The 21,123-nt window shown below is 39.6% G+C and overlaps 1 protein-coding gene across 3 annotated transcripts in view; it reads left to right on the top strand.

The window, feature by feature from the left end:
- Positions 1-21,123, top strand: part of asic1b (acid-sensing (proton-gated) ion channel 1b) — a 185,706-nt gene that overhangs the window by 139,595 nt on the left and 24,988 nt on the right. For 2 of the 3 annotated variants that reach the window (XM_086293445.1, XM_086293447.1), the window contains 2 exons: positions 13,319-13,469; positions 20,329-20,456. In XM_086293445.1, the coding sequence (XP_086149571.1) occupies positions 13,319-13,469; positions 20,329-20,456 (279 nt within the window). Of the gene's footprint in view, positions 1-4,524; positions 5,382-13,318; positions 13,470-20,328; positions 20,457-21,123 lie in introns of those variants that run through there. The other variant, XM_086293446.1, reaches the window with a different exon arrangement.

The raw sequence follows: 21,123 nt of genomic DNA, 5'->3' as shown, positions 1-21,123 counted from the left end.
CATCTCCAGTGCCAGGGTTAATGCTCTTTCTTGCAATGTTAAAGAATGGCCGGGATCCCTCTTTTGATCTGGAAAATATTTAGTACAGGGTGTGTTTATTCATCACCTCTCTGCCAGGTTTCTAATAATCAGCCTTGTAGTTTTATCGTAATCCTCCTCCTGCATAGAGACAAGCGGACAGCTCTGAAAACATATTTCCGCCTCAACACTGTCGTGGTGCATAAACAAAAATGAAATTACTTGCATATGTATAAAGCTGTATATAAATGCAGTAAAAGTCAGAAATATCTAGAACATAGTACTCTGATGTTAATGAACTTCATTTGCGCCATAGGTTTGACAACCAGAGTTCGTGGCACTAATAAAATACATCATGCATTTCAGCCTTGAGCATGTCACACACTGCATGTCAAAAGGTGTAATCCCCTCTGGTTCGCTAAAGTGAATGATAAGGTGTGACGTCAAGTAACAGCTATTAGGTTTCCATGCTTGTCAGTGGCTTTTCATTCATCTCCAGTTGGATTTTCAGCATTCGCTGCCTCAGTGGCCTCACTGATTGAAACTGAACTCTTTTTCTCATTTAGAGGAACTGTCAAAGCAAAAATCCATCCTAAGAACAGCTATGTACTGATTATTCTTATTCACATTAGCTCCCTCCCATCAAGCAACTAATAATCTGTGGTGCCTAATAGGCTGTGATGGAAATTCATGACACCAGTTTGCAATGAATACTGACATTTGTGGACTGAGACAGTTCCTGTAATTACACCCCTTTTTGTTTCTGTGTAATGGTGCTGACAGGTCTGAACTCGAGAGAGCATCCATTAATGTACACGACTGGCTAAGAATGGTCCGCATCAGATTTATGTTTATCAGACCTGTGACTTCACAAGAAGAAAGATACGCAATCACAAAAGTGGTTGAGCTGTCTGAGTAACGTTGTGCATGTGTTTCTTTTAAAAAGAGTATTGAAGTGTCTGAACTCTTTCTTTTTTGAAGCAATAAAAAAGCAGCATTTTTATAGTTAAACTTCTGCCGTGTGGGTATTCACAACTATAAAATCGATATTCTTTCAGCAAAGTCTGCATTTTTCTTGCCAATACTAATCAAAGAAACTGCTCTTTATGGGATTTCTTCTTATTCAGTCTTGACAGTATCTCCCTTTTTGTCCAGTGATAAATTTATATTCTCTTTTGTTTTACACCAAACAGTCCATTAGGATATTTGTTCATGTCACAGATGCTTTAGTATGAATAGCAATAATATGTGGCCAGAGTTTCCTGATAAATATCCCTGTTTGGTTTCATAATGGGTTCATTAGTGAAAGTCTAACAGCGTCTTCAGAGCAGCATGCATTTGTTATTCTGTTGTTGTTGTTACACTTGCTTTGGGATTGTGTTTCTGTGTCAAGCAAGTACATCATTATCCCTTCACCCAGACGGATTAGTTTGTTGCTCAGAGCCTCTCCTCCGATATGTCTCTCTTGATGAGCTGACTGGGGAAACAGGGTTGAACAAATGCTGTTAAATGCCACAAGTGTCAGGATCCCTCTCCTGAGAGTTCTGATGCGCCGCCCACCATGTTATTAATATAAGTAACAGATAATCTGTAGTCATCCTCTATTTTTAAGCTCAACCTGAATATGTTTCTGTTCATGACTGGACCAGAAAAAAATGATTTTATGTCCTTTATTTCCTTTTACAGCCATGCCAACTGCATTCACTCAGGCACATCTTGATCACTTCAGTGTAACTCCTGACTACTGCGTGTGGTGGTGGAATCTCACTGAGAAGGCACCACGTACCCGTACTTGAGCAGCCATTCCCTGCGATACCCTCACTCGTTAAAACATAAGTAATCTCCTCGGTAGAAGGCCTGATTATCCTCTGAGGGGACATTAGAAGTCACGTGTGCTGCATTAACGACAAGAGAGAATGACAGTAAAAACTATGAGTAAGCAGGTGGGATCCTGAATGAATCCAGGAAACATAGAGTGAGGGTTGGTGGTTGCCTGATTTCATCCTTTCTTCCTTGCCATTTGTGAATTTTCTGTCATGTACACTAAAGTATGCCCTAATGTAGACAGACATTCAACACAGTCACAAAGACATAAAGGAAGCTTTGTAGCCCTATCAAGTACACCTATGAAAGAAGTAATGTGCCCATGTGGCGAGGCAGAAATGGGCCAAAATGAGCTTATGAGCCCCTTTAACTTCCCTGTTTATCCCACTCTGTATGCTGCACGTAGCTTTTCAAAGCCAGAATACTGCCTGGTATATTGTGTGGTAATTTAATTAAAATTACCTTAGCAATATGCAACAGAAAACACAAACATAAAATTAATCGTCAGACAATAACACAGTGAAATTAATCTGTGCTTAGAGACAGAGTGATTCAACTCTCAGAGCAACTCTCTGTCTCTTCTCCACTGTGCTGCTCATTCGCCCTGTTTCCCTGTAGCATGGAGATAAAGTTTGTTGTGCATGGGAGAAGAAACAATACAAACTATTAATATGAGGCTTTTCTCCCCAAAACCAGTAGCCTCAGACTCTTTATTGTCATAATATTAAAGAAAAAGTTGCAAATGTGTACATTTACAAACTCCTTAACCATGACATTTTGGTATTTTTACTAACATTTAAGATGTACTTTGTACAATTTAATCTACTATTACACTTTATTTCACAGGCTCTTTATACATTTACATAACGCACAGGACGTTTGGTCAAAGCACTGTGTATGTGATACCAGAGTGAGAGTCGGGACAAATCGTTTACATTTTCAATTCAATTTAATACAGTTTTATTTAAATACCAACAAATCACAGGAACAGTTGCCTCAAGGCACTTTTCATTGTAAGGTAAAGGTAAACAATAATACATCTGCCACAACTGGTTGGGAGTATATATTTCAAAGTATAACATTACTCAGAGTAAATGACTTTCAGAATCTCTTGTACTTTTCAGGTACTGAAAACAGAGTTTTTGAAGCTCTTGCTTAGTTTCCCTATATCTCCCGGAGACAGTCAAGCAAATGTTTAATGATTTATAGCTTACAACACAAATTACAACCATAGCCATAACCTGGCATATCGATCAACCAATGAATGTTTGCCTTAAGGAGTTTGTAAAGGAGTGTGTTTTAACCAAACCAAAAACTAAAGTCAGTCTAAGAATATCGGTTCTACATGGTTCAAACGCAGCCGTCTTTTAGATATCGCACTACACAGCATTTCCACTGTTGTGTCTGCACTACTCTGAGCATGCAGTGATGAATTATTACCAACAACGTTCTACTTCTTCAAAAAAAGTGAGATAGATAGATAGATAGATAGATAGATAGATAGATAGCCCTTAACTGTTGGCTCTTTTCCAATCTCATTGTCTTGCCTCGTGTTATTCCCTGACTTTCCGGTCATTGTGTTCCCGGATCACAGCAATTACCAAAGTTTCAAGAAACCTTGATTTATTCCTTAGATCATATAGAGTGACAAGGCAAGTACTCCACATTCAAGCTTTCTCTCTCCTGTCATTCACACAGTCTCCTTCTCAGCTCCGTTTCCTTTGCAGTCACGCAGTAGCCTGAGCAATACACACATGCACACTGTCTACAACAAGAAGCACGCAGATTGAATCAGACCTGCAGTGTCCAGCTTTTACTTGGGGTTGGAACACTCTGTGATGGTGATCAACCAAGCATAAACCACCACTTAACCAGCACCCCCGAGAGGGAGATTGTTTTCGCAAAACACTTTGTCAATGGTGCATTCAAGCATCATGCTCTAGCTTGAAACAGGTTCCCCTCATCACAGTCAAACTGGGGCACTGCAGGGTCAGAAAAAACATTAAATGCTGCTTTGGCTTGTTGGGACTTCGGGAGATGCTTTGAAGACTTGCAACATGATTTCCATTCATTTACCAGCAGCACTTTGACCTTTTTTTGTCTTCTCATCTTTGACCGAATCACTTCAGAGAAATGACATTCAAGAATGTCAACCTGTTTACTTACAGCTGAGTGAGAGACAAAAAAGTTACAGAAGTCTCCGTTTACTATGAATCTGCCTTGTTTAAAATTCAACTGGTGGGACAATAATGAAAGAGAATACAGTCTCTGGAGCCTTACTCTCTGTACTCTGCTCAGTTTTGAGGTAGAACACATATTGTAAGGCAGTAGGATTAAGGTGCGTGTGTGCGCGCCTATAGGAGTGTGCGTGCTTCTGTGTGTGCATGACGGGCTTGAAAAGGAAGACAAATGGTCTGTAGCTACTGAGGCCAGTGATTTTATTCATCAAACAGCGCATATTCCAAACCGTGTGCGTTACAAGTGAGGTTAGAGGATGGAAAAGTGAGAATTAAAATAGGGAGGCGGACAGAAAGAATGTGTTTTACCATGTAAGTGCGATTTTAACTAAATCCATTGTCTCGAGGGAAATTCTACAGATTTTTCTCAGAGACTAACTGCTTGTAATTTAGATGAAATAATCCCCTAGACTCCTGTTGCTGCACAGTAGCGCACTAAATCATTCGGAATAACTTCGCTCCCCCCCGGACAAGCTCTGGGAGCGCTGTGAGGCTGACAAAATACTCCCCCATCACCGCCACAAGCTGCTGTTCAGTGCCAGAAAAGACTGAGTGGAGCTGCGTGCGTTTCACTCTCTCTCTCTTCAAAGTCTCTGACAAACAGCAGCCATCGGAGAGCGCAGAGGCGATTTTAGGCGCATTCTCTGTGACCACAGCGGGACCGATGTTGAAAGCGCGCACCAGCCTTCCTCCAAAATGTGCCAGTGCGGCTCATCTGGATCGAAACCCAGACCGGGCTCTCTTGCCGAAGCCGGGAAGCTCTTCTTGAAACACACCACTTTGCACGGCTTAAGACACATCTTCCTCAGCGGCTCCTACCCCCGAAGAGTCGCGTGGTTGCTGGCGTTCCTGGCTGCCTTGGGTCTGCTCTTCACCTGGTCCTCAAACAGAGTGCGGTACCTCCTCTCGTCACCCGTGTACACCAAGGCGCACATGGTGTACGCCAAGCGACTCGTTTTCCCCGCTGTCACCATTTGTAACCAGAACCTCCTTCTGCCGCGGCGCATGAAGAAGACTGACATATTCAGCGCGGGGAAGTGGCTGGGACTTCTGGGGATGAACGGGCAGGTCTCCCCCGCTGCGAGAGAGGCGCTTACCCCTTTGCGGGGCGACAGCGCAGAGGGCGAGCCGCCCTGGTCCCCGCTGTCTCGGATTTTGGACTTCAACCACTTCCTTCCTCCTCCCCGGGAGTCCGAGCCGTCCATGAGACAGCTGCTGGACCGGCTGGGACACCAACTGGAGGAGATGTTGTTGTATTGTCGGTACCAGGGAGAGCTCTGCGGGCCTCGCAATTTTAGCACTGTGAGTGTTTTGCCAAAGTTATTTTATTTTATTTTTTTATAAGTGAACCGCACTCCTCCCCAACAGGTTGATGCCGTTTTTAGAGATGGATGCAGGTTTGGGGATTATTAGGCTGAGTGAAATGTTTATTGTCTGATCGAATCTTACATGTGGCACAAGAATAGGTATCACTCTACGAAATTAATTCACTTTGAAGTCACGCAATTACAAGAATGCACAACACGCATTCCTCCGCACTGTTGCTTGGTGATGTGCCCCAGTAGTTCAATTAACTCTCCCTCTCTCCACGTCTTAAGCTCTATCCGTCTACGCCACTGTTATATTTATATGGACTTACGCAGCATCCCACTCTTTTTCTGGTCAGTAATTATTCTGACTGTATCTGAATTCATAAATATATTTCCGTAATAGTTCTGCATTAATGCCCCTAAACAGGCTTGACAAGATTTGAAGTGATGGTTTTATATTTGCATTTCTGCCTCCCTTGTTTAAACAAACTTATATTTCTGTCACTTTCATAAATTACTGAATTTCTCTTGTAAATTCCACAGGAACAATAGCAAAAGATTTAAAAAATAATTCAGTGGAGATGTTTGCAAAATCCAGTAACCTTCAGTGTTGGCCACGTGGTCTGGATTGATCCCTTCTTTGTCGTCCATTACTTCTGGATCAATGTGTATACACTTCTAGACCAATCTGCCCCTAATGAAGACTTTTGATTCATTTAGGAACATTTTACAACACTCACTGACAAAGTGATAGAGTGCAGTTAACGTTGGCCTCAATGGTAATCTGCAGCCCCATTGATTGCATTCCATCATCATGTGGAGAACAATGTAAAAGCCAAGTGCTGCTCTCTCTCCCACCTCATTACCCAAATTTGTTTTCAGTTAAATAGATTTTGTTATGGTGTTAGAAACACAGTTTGATGTCAAGAAGGCTCCTCTGCTATTTGCAGCAGGCATGATGACTAAGGATTATTTTATCTTTTAGGAAAATGTATAATTTGAAACTCCTTGCCTTGATGGCAGCCCTCAGTCTGTGTCATCAAACCATATCCACAAATAATGCATCAAAAACTGCTTTTTTCATCTCCAATTTACAAAGCAACAGAGCCAGAAAAACAAAAACGTTATCACAGTCAAACACATTTCTTCATAACATCATCTCTAATGTTGTATTAAGTGGGGTAGGGTCTAACCGAGAACAACTTAATTTACAGATATGCATAATATCAAAGTCTGTGTTTTGGGGGCAAGTGCTACTCCACTGATAATCAATGATGATCTCCTTGGCTTCTGGGCAGGCAAGACAAGCTGTCAGCGTGAGTCAGACCAATAGAGTCAGTCACACTTGAGAAGCGAGGTGTGGAGGACGAAGGCGAGTCTGTCTACATAGACTTTGAGGATGTATTGACTTTTGTGCAAGAACCCCCTGCGATGTTGGGTCTCTCTTGAAGCTCTATAAATATGGTCCACTGGCCTCAGCAATCTATCCTTCCCTCCGTTCGTCTTTATCCGTGCTTCACCAACACACATGCTTAATTCTCAGGCCTGTCTCTCTTCACTTGTGGGTCACAGACATTGATTTCTATTTAAGAAGTTGACCTAAGAACGAGATGGCAGCCTGGGCACCTCCTGCGCGCTCCACTGACTGATGACTCCCTGCCCAGTTTTTCTTAAATCTTACTGGGAAGTCTGTGTATTTAAAGGTGTATTTGGTTTGCCGATCATCAGTGAAACGTTAAGTCAACATTAACCGATGAATTAATGACTTGCGAGCAGCAATATAAGCAGTAAACAAAATATTTACACATTATCACCTTATGAATTTGTAAGCAAGCTGTTAGTTATTAGCAAACAGTGGCCTTTTTATATCTCCAGCCAACATCGCGTAACATTAGGATTCATTCTGAGACATGTTTCCGTCCACTTTCTTCTTTGGTCAACTGTGTTTACCAGTTAGTTGTTTCTTTTGTGTTTGTGCAGTACCTGCCCAGCATCAAACAAAGCAATCTTTTTTTTTCTGATAACAGACCCCTGCTGTGTCTGGAGAGAATGCTAGTGGAAGCAGTGACAATAAACCAAAAGATCTTAGACCAAAACAGCTTTTATATTCATTCCTGCACCTTCTACAACATCACCAGCAATAGCATCATTATTCTAAAAGGCATGCAAATGGGCTTTTTTTTTTTTATTTAAAATGAGTTACTTTGATGCTTCCTAATTGGAAAACTTTCTGTGTTGTTCCACTTTAACCCACACCTGTTTTCTTCTAACTAGTCAGAGACAAATTGGGAGCAATGAGCAAAGTTGCCATTTGTAAAGGTGACAGAACAAAAACCTGGCAAGATCCATTTAGATCCTAAGCACCTCTAGGGCTCCCCTTCTAGGCTGACTTGAATAAAAGCTGAGCTCATTCTTGACCTTGGAAACAGTTGTCTTGTTTTTCAAAGTCCGATAAATAGATTCTGTGGGTTCTCATCTGCTGCTGTGCAGAACTCGATATGGAGGTTGTTTTTAAGAGATTTTAGAAGTGAAACATTCCGTCTTTGTTGGGGCTCATTTTGAAGTCTTCATTTATACGCGTGGTGCATTTTGTCTGTCGTGTTAAATTGTATTATATAAAGCATATAAAGCAAAGTAAACTGCCATGCGTCATTATAAACTTGCTAATTCTTGTGTTCGTTGCACAGAGTGAAGCTCAGCATAGATAATCGTTCCTAGGTGTGTGTGTTTTTCTAACTGTCATAAAATAACACACTTGTTGTACTCAGCTCTGATTTTGATATGAATGGAGGAGGAGGAAAGTGGTTCCCTGGCAACTTTAGGGAACAGCTTGTGCATCCTTTTCACATTGTCATGTGAAGGATAGCCGAGGGCCATCTCAACAGTCTCAGGCTGTCTCTCTGTGAATTATTTATCGAAGAGAAAGACGGTGACATTTCAACACCATGTGTGAACGAGACAGAGTGATGTCTCTCTCAGTGTTTTCTCCCATAGGTGGGATCGATTTAAATATTTGTATTCTGTGTTTACAAGTTAACAAGATCTGGCAGTTCTCACTTTAAATGCAATGTATGGGGCACAGTGCTCAATGGAGCAAAAACCAAAAGCGGCGCAGGATTTACCTTCAAGGGAAAAGCTGCTTAGGCAATCCAAATGTTTCACCTTCCTTAATGCTAAATGTATTGGAGCAAATAAAGGTTAACGGCAACAAGTTTCAAACATTCACGATCACTGTGCAGGGTCATTAATTACCAGCTTTATCCCTGCGCTACATCTAGAATTAATTCATTTAAAGCTTATCTTTAAATATTATTAACAGGATTTTGTTTCTGCCTCAGGTATAAAGGTTGCACTTTTCCAGAATATTAAGAAGCTCGTGCTAAACGGTAAGGACGCATTTGAGAAATCTTAACGCAAAAACCAAGGCGCGAGAGACAGACATGAAGAAGCATGTTCTGACTAAGCTCAAACATCAGCTCAAACGAAACACAATGAAGATCCTGACTCCCCAAGGTCATCACTGGCACCCACTTCTGCTGCTCTTCACTCAAAGCAGCGAGCACAATCTCCTGGTTACCACAGCAACTCTGACTACAGGCCTCCTGTAGTCAGTCACCACATTACCAACACATACACACAGATGGTGAGAAGGGGTGGCTGCACAGTACACACGCACGAAAATACTGTACACACTAATTTGAGCGTAGTCATTCATATTCTCGTGCAGATATGTGTGCACGCTTGGGCACATGCACAATGACAAGTAAATGTGCTTGCAATTGGAACAATCTTATCGCTGTTTTGTTGATGTCTATCTGCCAAATGCTTTTCTCTGTTCAGGGGGAGCAGCAGTGCCTCGTCTTTTGTTCAAACTTGTCTCCTGAAGAGAGTAGAAAAAGTCATATTGAGATTTAATGGGAAAACTTAGAAATTGTGCTAACAAATCAGTAGCTTGTTTAGATGTAGACAGGTCTGTTAGTTAAATTCTATCAATAATAAAGCAAGCATTTCTTTTTTTTCTGCTTTTTTCCTTTTACCTATTGTTTTACTCAGATATTTTCAGTAGGCGTTTTCTGCCTTTTCCATGTCAAAAGATAAATAGTAATCAGATTTTGGTCAGCGGCATCTCCAGGACTAAGATGGATTTCTAGGGCATTTTATTGATATCCTGCTTCTGAGTCTCAGCACATAGAAAGCGGTTAGGAGCTCTGCTTTTCACTAAGTTTTTTTTCCACTTATGCACTTGAAAGGTCACATCTCATATTGTGTCCGACCATCAGAAGGCCTTTTATTACATTTCATCACTTTGTGTTTTAAAAGCGCCTATATAACCACCCCATAGGGGGTAATCCATTGTGGATTGTGCTCCATTTATTCCACACACTTCAGTGAACAGGATTTACATTACACTAACTTTTCCTCTTTGAGACATGGCGCCAATCTTTTCAGCTCTCTGCATCTGGTGTTTGTGACATATGAATAATCTGTCATGAAGCACTAATGTCTGAGTCACACGTCACCATATAATGAACGCTTTCTTATTTGTTCCCAAGATCCATGCAATACATTCAGAAGAAAGGAAGCAGCAACACTTTTAAGCAGCCTCAGTATGAAAAAACGTGCAAATTCTCTTTTTCCTGACACTGAATTCTTATCTCGACTGTTTTCCGTGAGAACTGTGTTTGGGCCCAGAGTCGAGGACAAAGGAAAGAGATTTATTTCATTCATTATTTCTCCGCACTTCTTATTACTTGACTCCAAACCTCCTCCCTTCCTTGCTGCTACTGCTTCCTCATTTGAATGTCAAAATGTTGAAGGTTAACAGGAACTTAATTGAGAGCTAGCATGCTTTGATACAAGGCTCAAAATCATGTTGCTTGACAACAAAGTAAGGGATGATTGTATTTTGGATCCTAGCCATGGCTTTCCATTTCCTAATGTTTATGATTGGATTACACATCCATTAGTTCACTAGCCGTCTTGTCTTTGCCAGTAGGTCGCAGTTCATTGCTGCACGCAATAGTGCCTCTTTAAATAGATGCGACTGCATGGATCAACTCTTCGCATGTAGTTTGAGGGCAAGTAGTTTGTTTTGACTGCATCATGTTCATTGAACTCTGTGTTGTATCTCTTTGTGTGGCAGAGAAGAGTTTGCTAGATGTCTTTTTTTTTTAGATGCTTTTAATCCATTCAGGGGGAAAAAGACTGTATTTTTCATTCAATTGCAAACAAAAACATATATATTCTGAATCTAGCTTTTCAAAAACTCTTTGTCAAATGAATATATTTACATTTTGGACTATGACAAATAACTCTGCTATATGTATATATTTTATACATATTACTTCAAGCCTTGTGCTGAGCACGTCAGCCATCACCATCTTCAGGTGACAAGTGAGTGGTGGTCTTGACTGAGAATCTGAGGAACAATGTTAAAGACTTGTCAGTCACAATGATCCTAACCCAGTGTTCCTTTAACCAAGGGATCTGTGATTTGGAGGGTGGCACGACTCCCAGGTTGAATGCATTCCAGTCAAAGTGGTCAGAAAAGCAAGGGAAAAAAATTGCTTTGCTCCCTAAGATAGTAGATCTATTCATCTATTCCTAGCAATGCAGCAGATCGCCTGTTTTTTTGTTTTGCTTGCAGTCAAAAACACTGCTGCAGCACATTCACTGATAGTGTCGCGGCCTTTTACGTTCCAAACACCAAAAAAGTCCAAGAAAAGGCCGTGGGTGGCAACGGGAGGTTTGTTTTAGAACGCACTTCTGACTCCATTGTTTAAAAATCATATGCCATTTATTTCGTGGAAAATTATAAACAGAAATCAGCCAACTAACTTCTTAAAACTTAAAATTAAACGAAAGTTAACTTAATTTGCTTTAACAACTTCAGAAGTGGTCAAAAAATCATTTTCTAACCCTCCCGTCTTCCCATCTGACATTTGGCAAACAAAAAACAAAAACCTCTCTACCACACCCATCCAGGGTGCTCTTAATCTCTTGATTAATGGGAGGGTCCATAAGCTAATAAACCAATCACTTTCCAAAAGCTTCTCCAATAAAATTAATTACAAATTTACATAACAAAACTAGGTCAGTATATTCTTACACCTTTAAAGAAAAAACAAAAATGAATACAAATTGCATTTTATAAACATTCAACAAAAATGGCCACAACAGATAGAGTGCAGTCAGTGCTCTGTGTATGGCTTATTTCAGTCACAAATACAGAACACTGGCAGTACAGAAGAAAAGTGTTACAGTTTTGCTACTGTTTACATTCACTGCTGCCATCTTGGATAGAAAAGTTGTAGTTGGTGGGGCTTCTCTGACTTTCCTAGTAGGAAATCCATCTTGAAGGGGCATTCCAATTGAAAACTCCAACTTGCTTCAGGTGAAACACAACATAAAGTCTACCTTCCTAACCGTCCTTATGGGACTTTTTGGCAAACCTCTTGCTGCCTATTAGTAAAAAAAAGTTTAAAGCACACACTTAGAGACTATGATCGTGGGGTGATCGTGGCTCAAGAGTTGGGAGTTCGCCTTGTAATCGGAAGGTTGCTGGTTGCTGGTTCGAGCCCCAGCTCGGACAGTCTCGGTCGTTGTGTCCTTGGGCGAGACACTTCACCCGTTGCCTACTGGTGGTGGTCAGAGGGCCCGGTGGCGCCAGTGTCCGGCGGCCTCGCCTCTGTCAGTGCGCCCCAGGGTGGCTGTGGCTACACTGTAGCTTGCCATCACCAGTGTGTGAATGTGTGTGTGAATGGGTGGATGACTGGTTGTGTAAAGCGCTTTGGGGTCCATGGGGACTAGTAAAGCACTATATAAATACAGGCCATTTACCATTTACTATATCCATCTTTTTTGACTGGCTGGCTGTAAATGTTTAATTTTCCATTAACCAGAAAATTTGAGTCAACTAACCTTTTCAATTCGTTAAAACCAACAGAATAATAAAACTGTTCTAAATTTTAAAATAACAGAAATTGTAGTGATGTGCGGATCGATACTGAAATATCGATTCCTCCGATACCAGTCATTTATGCTCTAGAATCGATTCTCACATTAAAATATCGATATTTTAGTAATTTAGGGTGAATTTGAAGTTTATCATTAACAGGAACACAGTGGAAAGAAACTATATCATTCGGATTGTCTACATTGGAAGGAACTACTTCCTCTTCCGCCTTTGAAGGCAAACTGAAGAGGGACAGGGATAGGTGCTGCTAGGGCGAGACAGACGTCTCTCACAGAGTCCTTTAGTGCTGCAGGCAGGCAAGGTGTTCAAATATATTTCTATATGATGAATTCTGCATTATTAAGTGATAACAACATAGTAATCATTATGATGCTATAATTTGAAGTACAATAAAAGATACAATAAATAAAATAAGTTTTTTGTACAAAGTATCGGTATTGGATCAGTATTGTCGATACCACCCAGAATTTTACTTGGTATCGAATCGGAAAGGAAATCAGTGGTATCGCACATCACTAAGAAATTGTTGTTTTATCTAAAACAACATATAAAATATCTTTATTTCCTTTTGCAAGATTTACTTTGGTACATTGGCCTGAGAGACTTTTCAGGCCAACACTATCCCATTCTGAAATAAGTCATGTCATATTTACTTGAGCACACACTGTATCATGCAGTACTGAGAGCGACGAGGGCTCATTTTGTCAACAGCATCTCAGCACTTAGACCTCTGAGGTCTGCAGCTGACAGCCTAACAAAAACAGGCTGCAGTAGGTGCATTTCAGCTGCTTTTGAAACAATCCCGTGTGCTGTTACCTTTGCTTCAACTTCTCGAGAATAAATTCATGCAGCTGAAAAATCTGATTTTATTTCATGGTCAGAAATGAGTGTAAGGTTGAAGGTTTGTGGCTATTTATAATAAAAACTAAACTCTGTTTCTCTGTGTATTTCAGATATTCACGCGCTATGGGAAATGCTACACATTTAATTCAGGCAAAGATGGAAAACCGCTGCAGGTGACGACGAAGGGTGGGATGGGCAATGGCCTGGAGCTGATGTTGGATATCCAGCAGGATGAATACTTGCCTGTCTGGGGAGAGACTGGTAAGCTCACCTTGAGGACATTTTATCCCCAGTTTTGAAGCTCTCACCTTGTACCACTGTTAGGGGAACTTTAATTTAAAAAAGACAGATTCATCAGAATCACCTGAAAACAGAAAGTTATTTTCAATGCCGGTGCTCTGAGAAACACCAGAGGGGGGGAAATAACTATCACAGAGATTCTCTTCCAACCTCTAAGGTAAAGATTTGACTAGGCTGTATTGCATTCCCTCTAAGTCTTCTATATGTAACTGTGACAAATAAAATACATTTAGCAAAGGGATTTTATCCAGGTGTGTATCTAAGAAATCCATACAACAAAAACCTCTGATTCGCTTTTAGAAATGTTTTACACATCTTGATTAATAATGAGTGATGAACCTGCAATGCATTGACGCACTGTTTCCCAGATACAGAATAAGGACAGATGAATACTGATCAGGAAGTTTTATTGTGATATAACCGAATGAATAGTCATATAGTCAGCCCACATGAATCAGACAAGCACTTGACTTATACATAACCGATTAAGGCTGAGGGCTCTCCCATTCGGGGTCGAGCCGTCATCAGAAGAGTTGCGTCTCCTCAGTGCTGCTTCAGGTGAAGCAAAACTGATTTTAATTCACCAGCATAGTCTGCTGTGTGTTTGCATCATTATCTTATAGGCACTGGGAAACGACCGTAAAGGAACAGTCCAGTGCGGTCACAGAAACACAATACTCATGATCATTATTAAACATGAAACTTAGAGCAGTACGCCATGATCTGTCCTGATTTAATTGTATTAATATTAAATGCTTTTCATGTAAGATTATTGAATAATTGAAGACTTTTCCGAGAGGCGTGCTGAAAATCAAAGGATGTAATAATTATGCACTTTAATATTATACACTCTACATGCTTTTAATTCTTTGGAATATTCTGTTAGTCTTTCATTATTTTTAACATAGTGTTTAGCTGGTAATCCAAATTCTTTGTTTTTGTAATTATTTAATTTTTTAATTTAATTCAACTTAATTTCCAAATGATATGAATTGGCAGTTGATTGAGTTATACCCATTTGTTAGATGTAGAATGAGGTCAAAAATTTGTTGTAGGCAAAATCAATAATCAGTGAGGAATCTAACGCTGTCTGCTTGCTTGTTTTTTTAGAGTTAAATATATTGGTTGGGAAATATAGTCAACAAATGCTGTGGAAGACCGAGGGACCTTTATGCTAACTGTTGTTGACAAAAACAGCAAACAAGGCAGGCAAAAAATGCCCTGGGCAATGAAGTAACAGGAGCAGGTGTTTGGGAAAGCTTCCCAACACACACCGGGGCAAAGGATTTATGTTACTTAAAATCTACTATTTCACACTTACAGACACAAGTAAAGATGAGTGATATGATGTGCATCCTGTAATGCAGATTTGGGGGTTGAAAAAAAGTCATCTGTAGTTACCTTGCAGACTTTACTATAGAGAAAGTTTTTCTTTTGCAGGGAAATACCTCGCAGCTGTAAATAAAAATGTTAAGCTAAGATTTTTTTGACACTCTTGCAAACCACTAAATGAAGATAATAAGGTGAGATAGGTCACTAACAATACTTTCATTCTACTTGATAAACAAAAAAAGATTTAAGCTTGGCAAAATAGGTATTATAATAAGTAGGTGCAGCTGATAGTTTAAAATATGCTCTTTATTCACTTCATATTTGCTGGGTGTTTGAGCGTTTCTACATAATAGAAATACACCTCTCAGGTGTTCAGCAATGCAGGACCGGAAGGAAAAAGACAGAACAGCTGCATTACAGGCAGAATTTACCTCTAAAACGTCTTCACGTACATAGTGATTTTCTACCTTAGCGAATAAAATGCTTTACAATTTTGGCTTCTCATTTCAGACACACATTCATCAGTGGAGGAAAATCCAGGTGCTGGTCTGCCCAGTAGATCTTGGCAGATATTTTGACTAGGGAGAGTACAGGAAACATAAATATGATGGCTCAATTCCATTAAGTGCTCCAGTAAGCACTGAATAGTAACTGAATAGTAGCATGCACAAAAGCAGGCCCTAACCAAGTGGAATACAGTCAACAATAATACCACTGTGCGTTTTCTACAGGTCGAGCTCTCTGCTGCAAGAAAGATCTGTGGGATTAACTTTCCCAAGACTTCTTAAAACAAAAGAATGAGAGATTGAACCAACAGCTCTATTACATTTATTGTGAGAAATGCATGGGTGATTATTCACAATTACAACTTTATACCAATGGAATGAACAAAGGGTTTGTGCATAATGATTAGTATTCACATGATTTTTTCACACAGCTAAATTATGAATATTAACAAATACATCAAGATGTTAATTTTTGGGACAAAGAAATGTATCTGGTTTTGCCTTGTTACAACGTCACAGCTGACTTTATATGCTTTTATTTGAGAAAAGAAATTTTGCATGAACCGTTCAAGAATGATTTTTATACACAATGCCTAATGTTAATACTTCAGCAGTTCAAAATTAGCGCATTACAATTTTAAATATAAAGAGTCTTTGTTAATATTTGGATGAAAGTTTGCAGCCTGAAGTGTAGAACTCATGGACATCTCCAAATGTTGTGTTTCCTCCCTTGAGTTGCTCCACCAGACCTTTGCTGCAAATAACATTCAGTTGCTGCTTGTTTGTGCTTGTTGTTTCTTCATTCAGTTTTGTATTTAATAATGGAAAAGCACGCTCTGTTGTGTTGAGATCAGGTGGCTGACTTTACCGTTGAACAGTATCTCATTTCTTTACTATAAGAAACTCTTGGGTTGCTTGGGGTCATCCATTTGCACCATGAACCACCGTCTGATCAGTTTTGCAGCATTTGGCTGAACCTCAACAGAAAGTATAGCCCTGTACACTTTAGAATTCGTGCTGCTATTACAATCAAAAGTCACATTGTCAATAAACACTAGTGGCCTGGTTCCACTGGAAGTTATACCAACACGTTAGACAGATGATGCGGTATGCTTTGGATCATGAGTTGTTTCTGGTTCTGGTACAAGTTAACTGTAGTTTCTACAGTTTCTGTAGAAGCTTCGACATCACTTCTACAGAGCTGTCGAAGCTCCTTTATGTCTTTTTTTGGCAGTCTAATCTTGATCTTGAGTGTAATCAGTGGTTTGCACATTTTTATATTGTATTTCTATTCATGAAGGCGTCATGAAGTGATACACCTGCTGACGCAAAAGTGTTCTTGACTTGATTAGATGTCGTGAAGTTGTTTTTCTTAAAAGTGGAAATAATTTGTGCACTTTAGCTGTCTTCTGTGGTCTTTCGGGCCTTTTGGTGTTGAGCTGGTCAGAGCATTTATTCTATTTAACAGTGCACCAGATTGTGGATTTGGCCACTGTTAAAGTTTTTGTTGTCTCTCACTGTTAGGTTTATTTGCATTTTTTGGTCTAATGATGTCCTCTTTGGGCCTCATATTTTAAAATCACAGTAAAATTACAGTGAAAAGCTATAACATACAATTAAACACTTTTAAATGAACGTCAAATATTATGTCTGCTTTATTTGTCATATAATAGCATGGGAGAAGGCGTCACCTGGATGCTCCCTTGTCAATTGGCCAATTAAATTTGAACCTCTGAAAATGGGGACCTGTGTATAGAAATGGTTGTAATTACTATATATTTGTAGCCAAATATTTTGTAAAATCACCTGAAAAAACCTGAAAGTCTGCACTTCGATCACATATTGATTGTTTGATTTACAATCTATTGCGGTGGTGAGAAGCAAAACCATGTTTGTCCCACACATTATGGAGCAAACTGTATAAAAAATATATAAATATAAGTTGAACAAAAGCTAGTGTCTAACTACCAGTGAAAAACCTCCCAGAATCATGGGAATTATGGATAACAGTCATTTATGTGTGGAGTGGCATCAAAAGGTTTATGGATATTAAAGCTACAACACCCTCCATGTCTTTCATATGATTATTCCATAAAATGTTAGACACACTGGTGTTTGAACCAAACAGTTTACCACAACTTTAAAGCCAGTGTTCTTTACTAAAATAAATAAATCAGATCCGAATCCAAGAGCATGCCTCCTAAGTAATGTGGAAATAGCTAATTCTGATTTATTGAACTTAGCGGCCCATGTCCACTGCAAAGACGAGAGAGAAACGGGAGAAGGAGGGAGAACAGGTCAAGTGTCGTCTGCACAAAGAACGCCAGCAGAGCAGCACAAACTCAATCTTCACAGTTGGTATATTGTCAAAAAAATGTTTTTAAAGGGAATGTACCAGAAGGAGAGAATGTGTAGCAGCTGATCGAACCATGTAACAAAGAAACAGCAGCTTTAGAGATCAAAAAGAATCATCAGATACACCTGAGTTCACAGGCCGTAGGATTAGTGAGTAAAAGTAAAGCGGGCGAGTGACTGAACAATAAGACAGGTAGGATTAAACTAGTTTAAGAAAATGCGCAAAAGATAAAGTGGATGTAAGTGTATTATTTTACAGGTGTAGTTGAACTTGCTTTGATAAAATCAGGGTGTATCAGGCGTACAGGGGAACACGGATGCAAACGTAAGAAACCTTCTTAAAAATCATTTTGTTTTTTCTTTTTTGTTTGTTTTGACTTTTTTCTTCTTTTTTTCTTTGTTAAAAAAGGACTGGAGTGGATCTTTCAGCATGACCAGCTACCCAATGGAATAATTTTACCTAGGGGAAAATCAGAGGAGAAAAGCCCTCCAGAGCTCTGACCTAAATCCCATAGAGCACCTATGGGATGTCATGGAGAAAAATGTCAGCCTTGAAAGCTTTTCTGGCTGAAAAATGGAGAGAATTTTGTTACTACAGTTAATTGGTGACTAGCATTTATGTCCAGACAAGGGTGACAAACTAAATACAAAACCACTGAAACTGAAATCTTAGCAAAGCAATTCTCTTTTCTCTTGATTTTAATTTGCTTGAGAAATGGGAATAGAAAACACAGTTTCCACTGACATTTAAAAATTATTGTTGCAGTGAAATTGTGATATTTTTAAGTGTCCAGCAGTTTTTGTGGACCGCTTTAGTTGTCATTTTCAGGGTGTCAGGGGGTGAAGCATATGCTAGAATTCATAAATTAGAGAAAGGTTACTCCCAGGATACAATATCAATCTACAGATAATATACGTGTATGAACGTGTCTGTATAATTTATATGAACACTCATATTAACACCTCTAGGTAAACAAGAGCAGTCAGACTGCAAAGCTCAAACAGGGCTGAAATTGCCTCTACGTTATACATAAATTAAATTTCTGGACCCAGATCCATTGAAATTTGATATGTAATTGTGAAGATATGATGCAGAATATCAGATTTGGCAATGGTAAAGAATCCTTCTAAAAAAAAATAATTTAACCAAGAACTGGATTAATATCAGCCCTTAAAGTTGATCACGCCTAAGTTGGGCCAAGTCCCACTTCTAGTAAATCCATCATGCACGTCCATCCATAATTTTTCAAGCAATTCTACTAAAAAACAGAAAAATAAAGAAGCAGTCAAACAAATCTTTGATGGAGGTAATTAGGAGCTTAACCTTCACTATATCTGCATATCTTCAGACTGTGGGAGGAAATGGGAGCAACAATATGCTTTAATAAGGAAAAAGTTAAATAAATTGAAGTAATTTGAAAATGTGTCTGGTGGCAGCTGTGAAAACACACATATATTTTTTATACTAAAAACTGACAAGGTTATTGTGAGCCTCTCCTGGTTATTGATTTCTGTGCTGAGACATATTATCACATACCTGGCATTATTTCAGAAGAAAGCACAGGCAGTGAAACAATAATGAAGCAACGTATAATACTCGCATTTTGTTCCATACTTTCACCCAATTGTTATTACTTCAGTTGTGTACTGAAGACAGATGTCCACTACTTAAAGTCCTCCTGTTTGCACTCATGCAAACAGGAGCTTGGGTATGACATATACATATATGCTGCTTTAAGCCTCAAGCATTCGTCTAGGCTGCAGCAGCAGCAAAAAATGGCTTTGTGTATCAGAAAAGAAATGTGTAACCGTTAAAGTCTGTGTCTCTTTTTCGAAGCTCTCTTGCCAATTCAAGCCACATTTCAGAGCACTTTAATTGAAAATAGTGAGAAAGCCTAGCACTTAGACGATTATAGCAAGTGACAACTGGAAAGAAAAGGCGGCAGGAAACAGACATCCTACTTTATCCCCGAGCCGGCGCTCAAAGAAGCTAAACCTCTTGAATCCAACCTGCCATCGCCACGATAAGCAGGTCCAGGGTTCTGCAAAAGTATGTTTGCACAAGTATAGGTTTGAATCACCACCTCGCTGTGAGGTTTCCCTGATCTCAGTATCAAAGAGGCCCATCTGGTTCATTTAAAATCTATACAGCAGAGTGCTATAGCAAGACAAGCTGTCAGCTATATTGATTTTCGTTTTATCCTCATCATCAATTATTTATTAATTTTATGCATTCACTCTCGTATGCCCTTGTAGTGCATAAGACTCCTGCGGGGCGTGTATTGTTATCAGCTGGTCTATTTGGGAAGTCCACCTTCTTTATCCTGTCACTTCTCATTCCAATTATTAACTCCTAAAAGTCCACAATGCATTTGTCATCCATGGAAAATCATGGCAATTACGAATTAATAACTCCACTGGGATAGTTCTTTCCTGCTCAGCTGAGACTACAATTTTACGTTTCTCATTTTGTTTTAACTTTCAGCATCTTTTTTTTTTTTTACTCGTTAGCTGAGCTTTGTCTCCATCTGATTAGTAACAATTGCTGCTGGTTTGATCATGCAGGCCAGTCTGTGCATACAAATCATCATCCTCATTGTAAATGTCGTAATCTCTGTTATCAACAGATGAGACATCGTTTGAAGCAGGGATCAAAGTTCAGATCCACACCCAAGATGAGCCGCCGTTCATAGACCAGCTGGGCTTCGGAGTGGCGCCGGGGTTTCAGACGTTTGTCTCCTGTCAGGAACAACGGGTACGTCCTTGGAAAGATGGCACAAGTGGAACGCTGAAACTACAATAACACACTGTATCGCAGCGTGTTTTGTCAACAAGATGTTGGAGGATAATTTGTTGCAGTTATAAAGAGGCATTATCTGCGAAAAATAATCTGTTGCACTTTCAAAATGATGAAAACATTACTCTGCTTTTCAAATCCCTGAATAATTTAGAGTAGTAATTACTCCTACAGGAAAGGCTGCTAGTCTCCCTGCAAAGAGTACTTCTATGATTTAGAACTTCATTCATATAGCATGAAACATGGTGCCTTTATTACCCACAATGCAGCTTGAAGCTCTCATGATGAGATTCAGGTGCTTTCTACCAGAATGTGGCCTTGAGGCGGAAATGAGTAGCAGAGGACTGAGGTCACCTATTTCTAACAGCCTCAGACATATTTTATTGTCAAACTTCACTTTTCAGTCCTGACATAACGTAAGCAAATTTATGTTTTCACACGTTTTCCAGAAAACAATGCCCTTTCACACATACACTCCGTTCCATTCATCTGACAGGATCTTGACTTTTGAGCTTTTATGACTAAGTTAAAACGAAAATAAAATTTCAATTCAATAAAGGTTGCTGTGCCCTTATTATTAGGACTTTGTGACATTTTCATATCATTTTCAGCATGGCTTATATTT

This window comes from Aulonocara sp. 'chitande type north' Nkhata Bay, linkage group LG5 (assembly GCF_057382095.1).
Source record: "Aulonocara sp. 'chitande type north' Nkhata Bay isolate Kocher_YH1m ecotype deep benthic linkage group LG5, A_spYH_male_GT1.1, whole genome shotgun sequence".
NCBI classification, from domain to species: domain Eukaryota; kingdom Metazoa; phylum Chordata; class Actinopteri; order Cichliformes; family Cichlidae; genus Aulonocara; species Aulonocara sp. 'chitande type north' Nkhata Bay.
The sequence above is the reverse complement of the archived record's forward strand: the minus strand, read 5'-3'. Positions and strand labels throughout refer to the sequence as shown.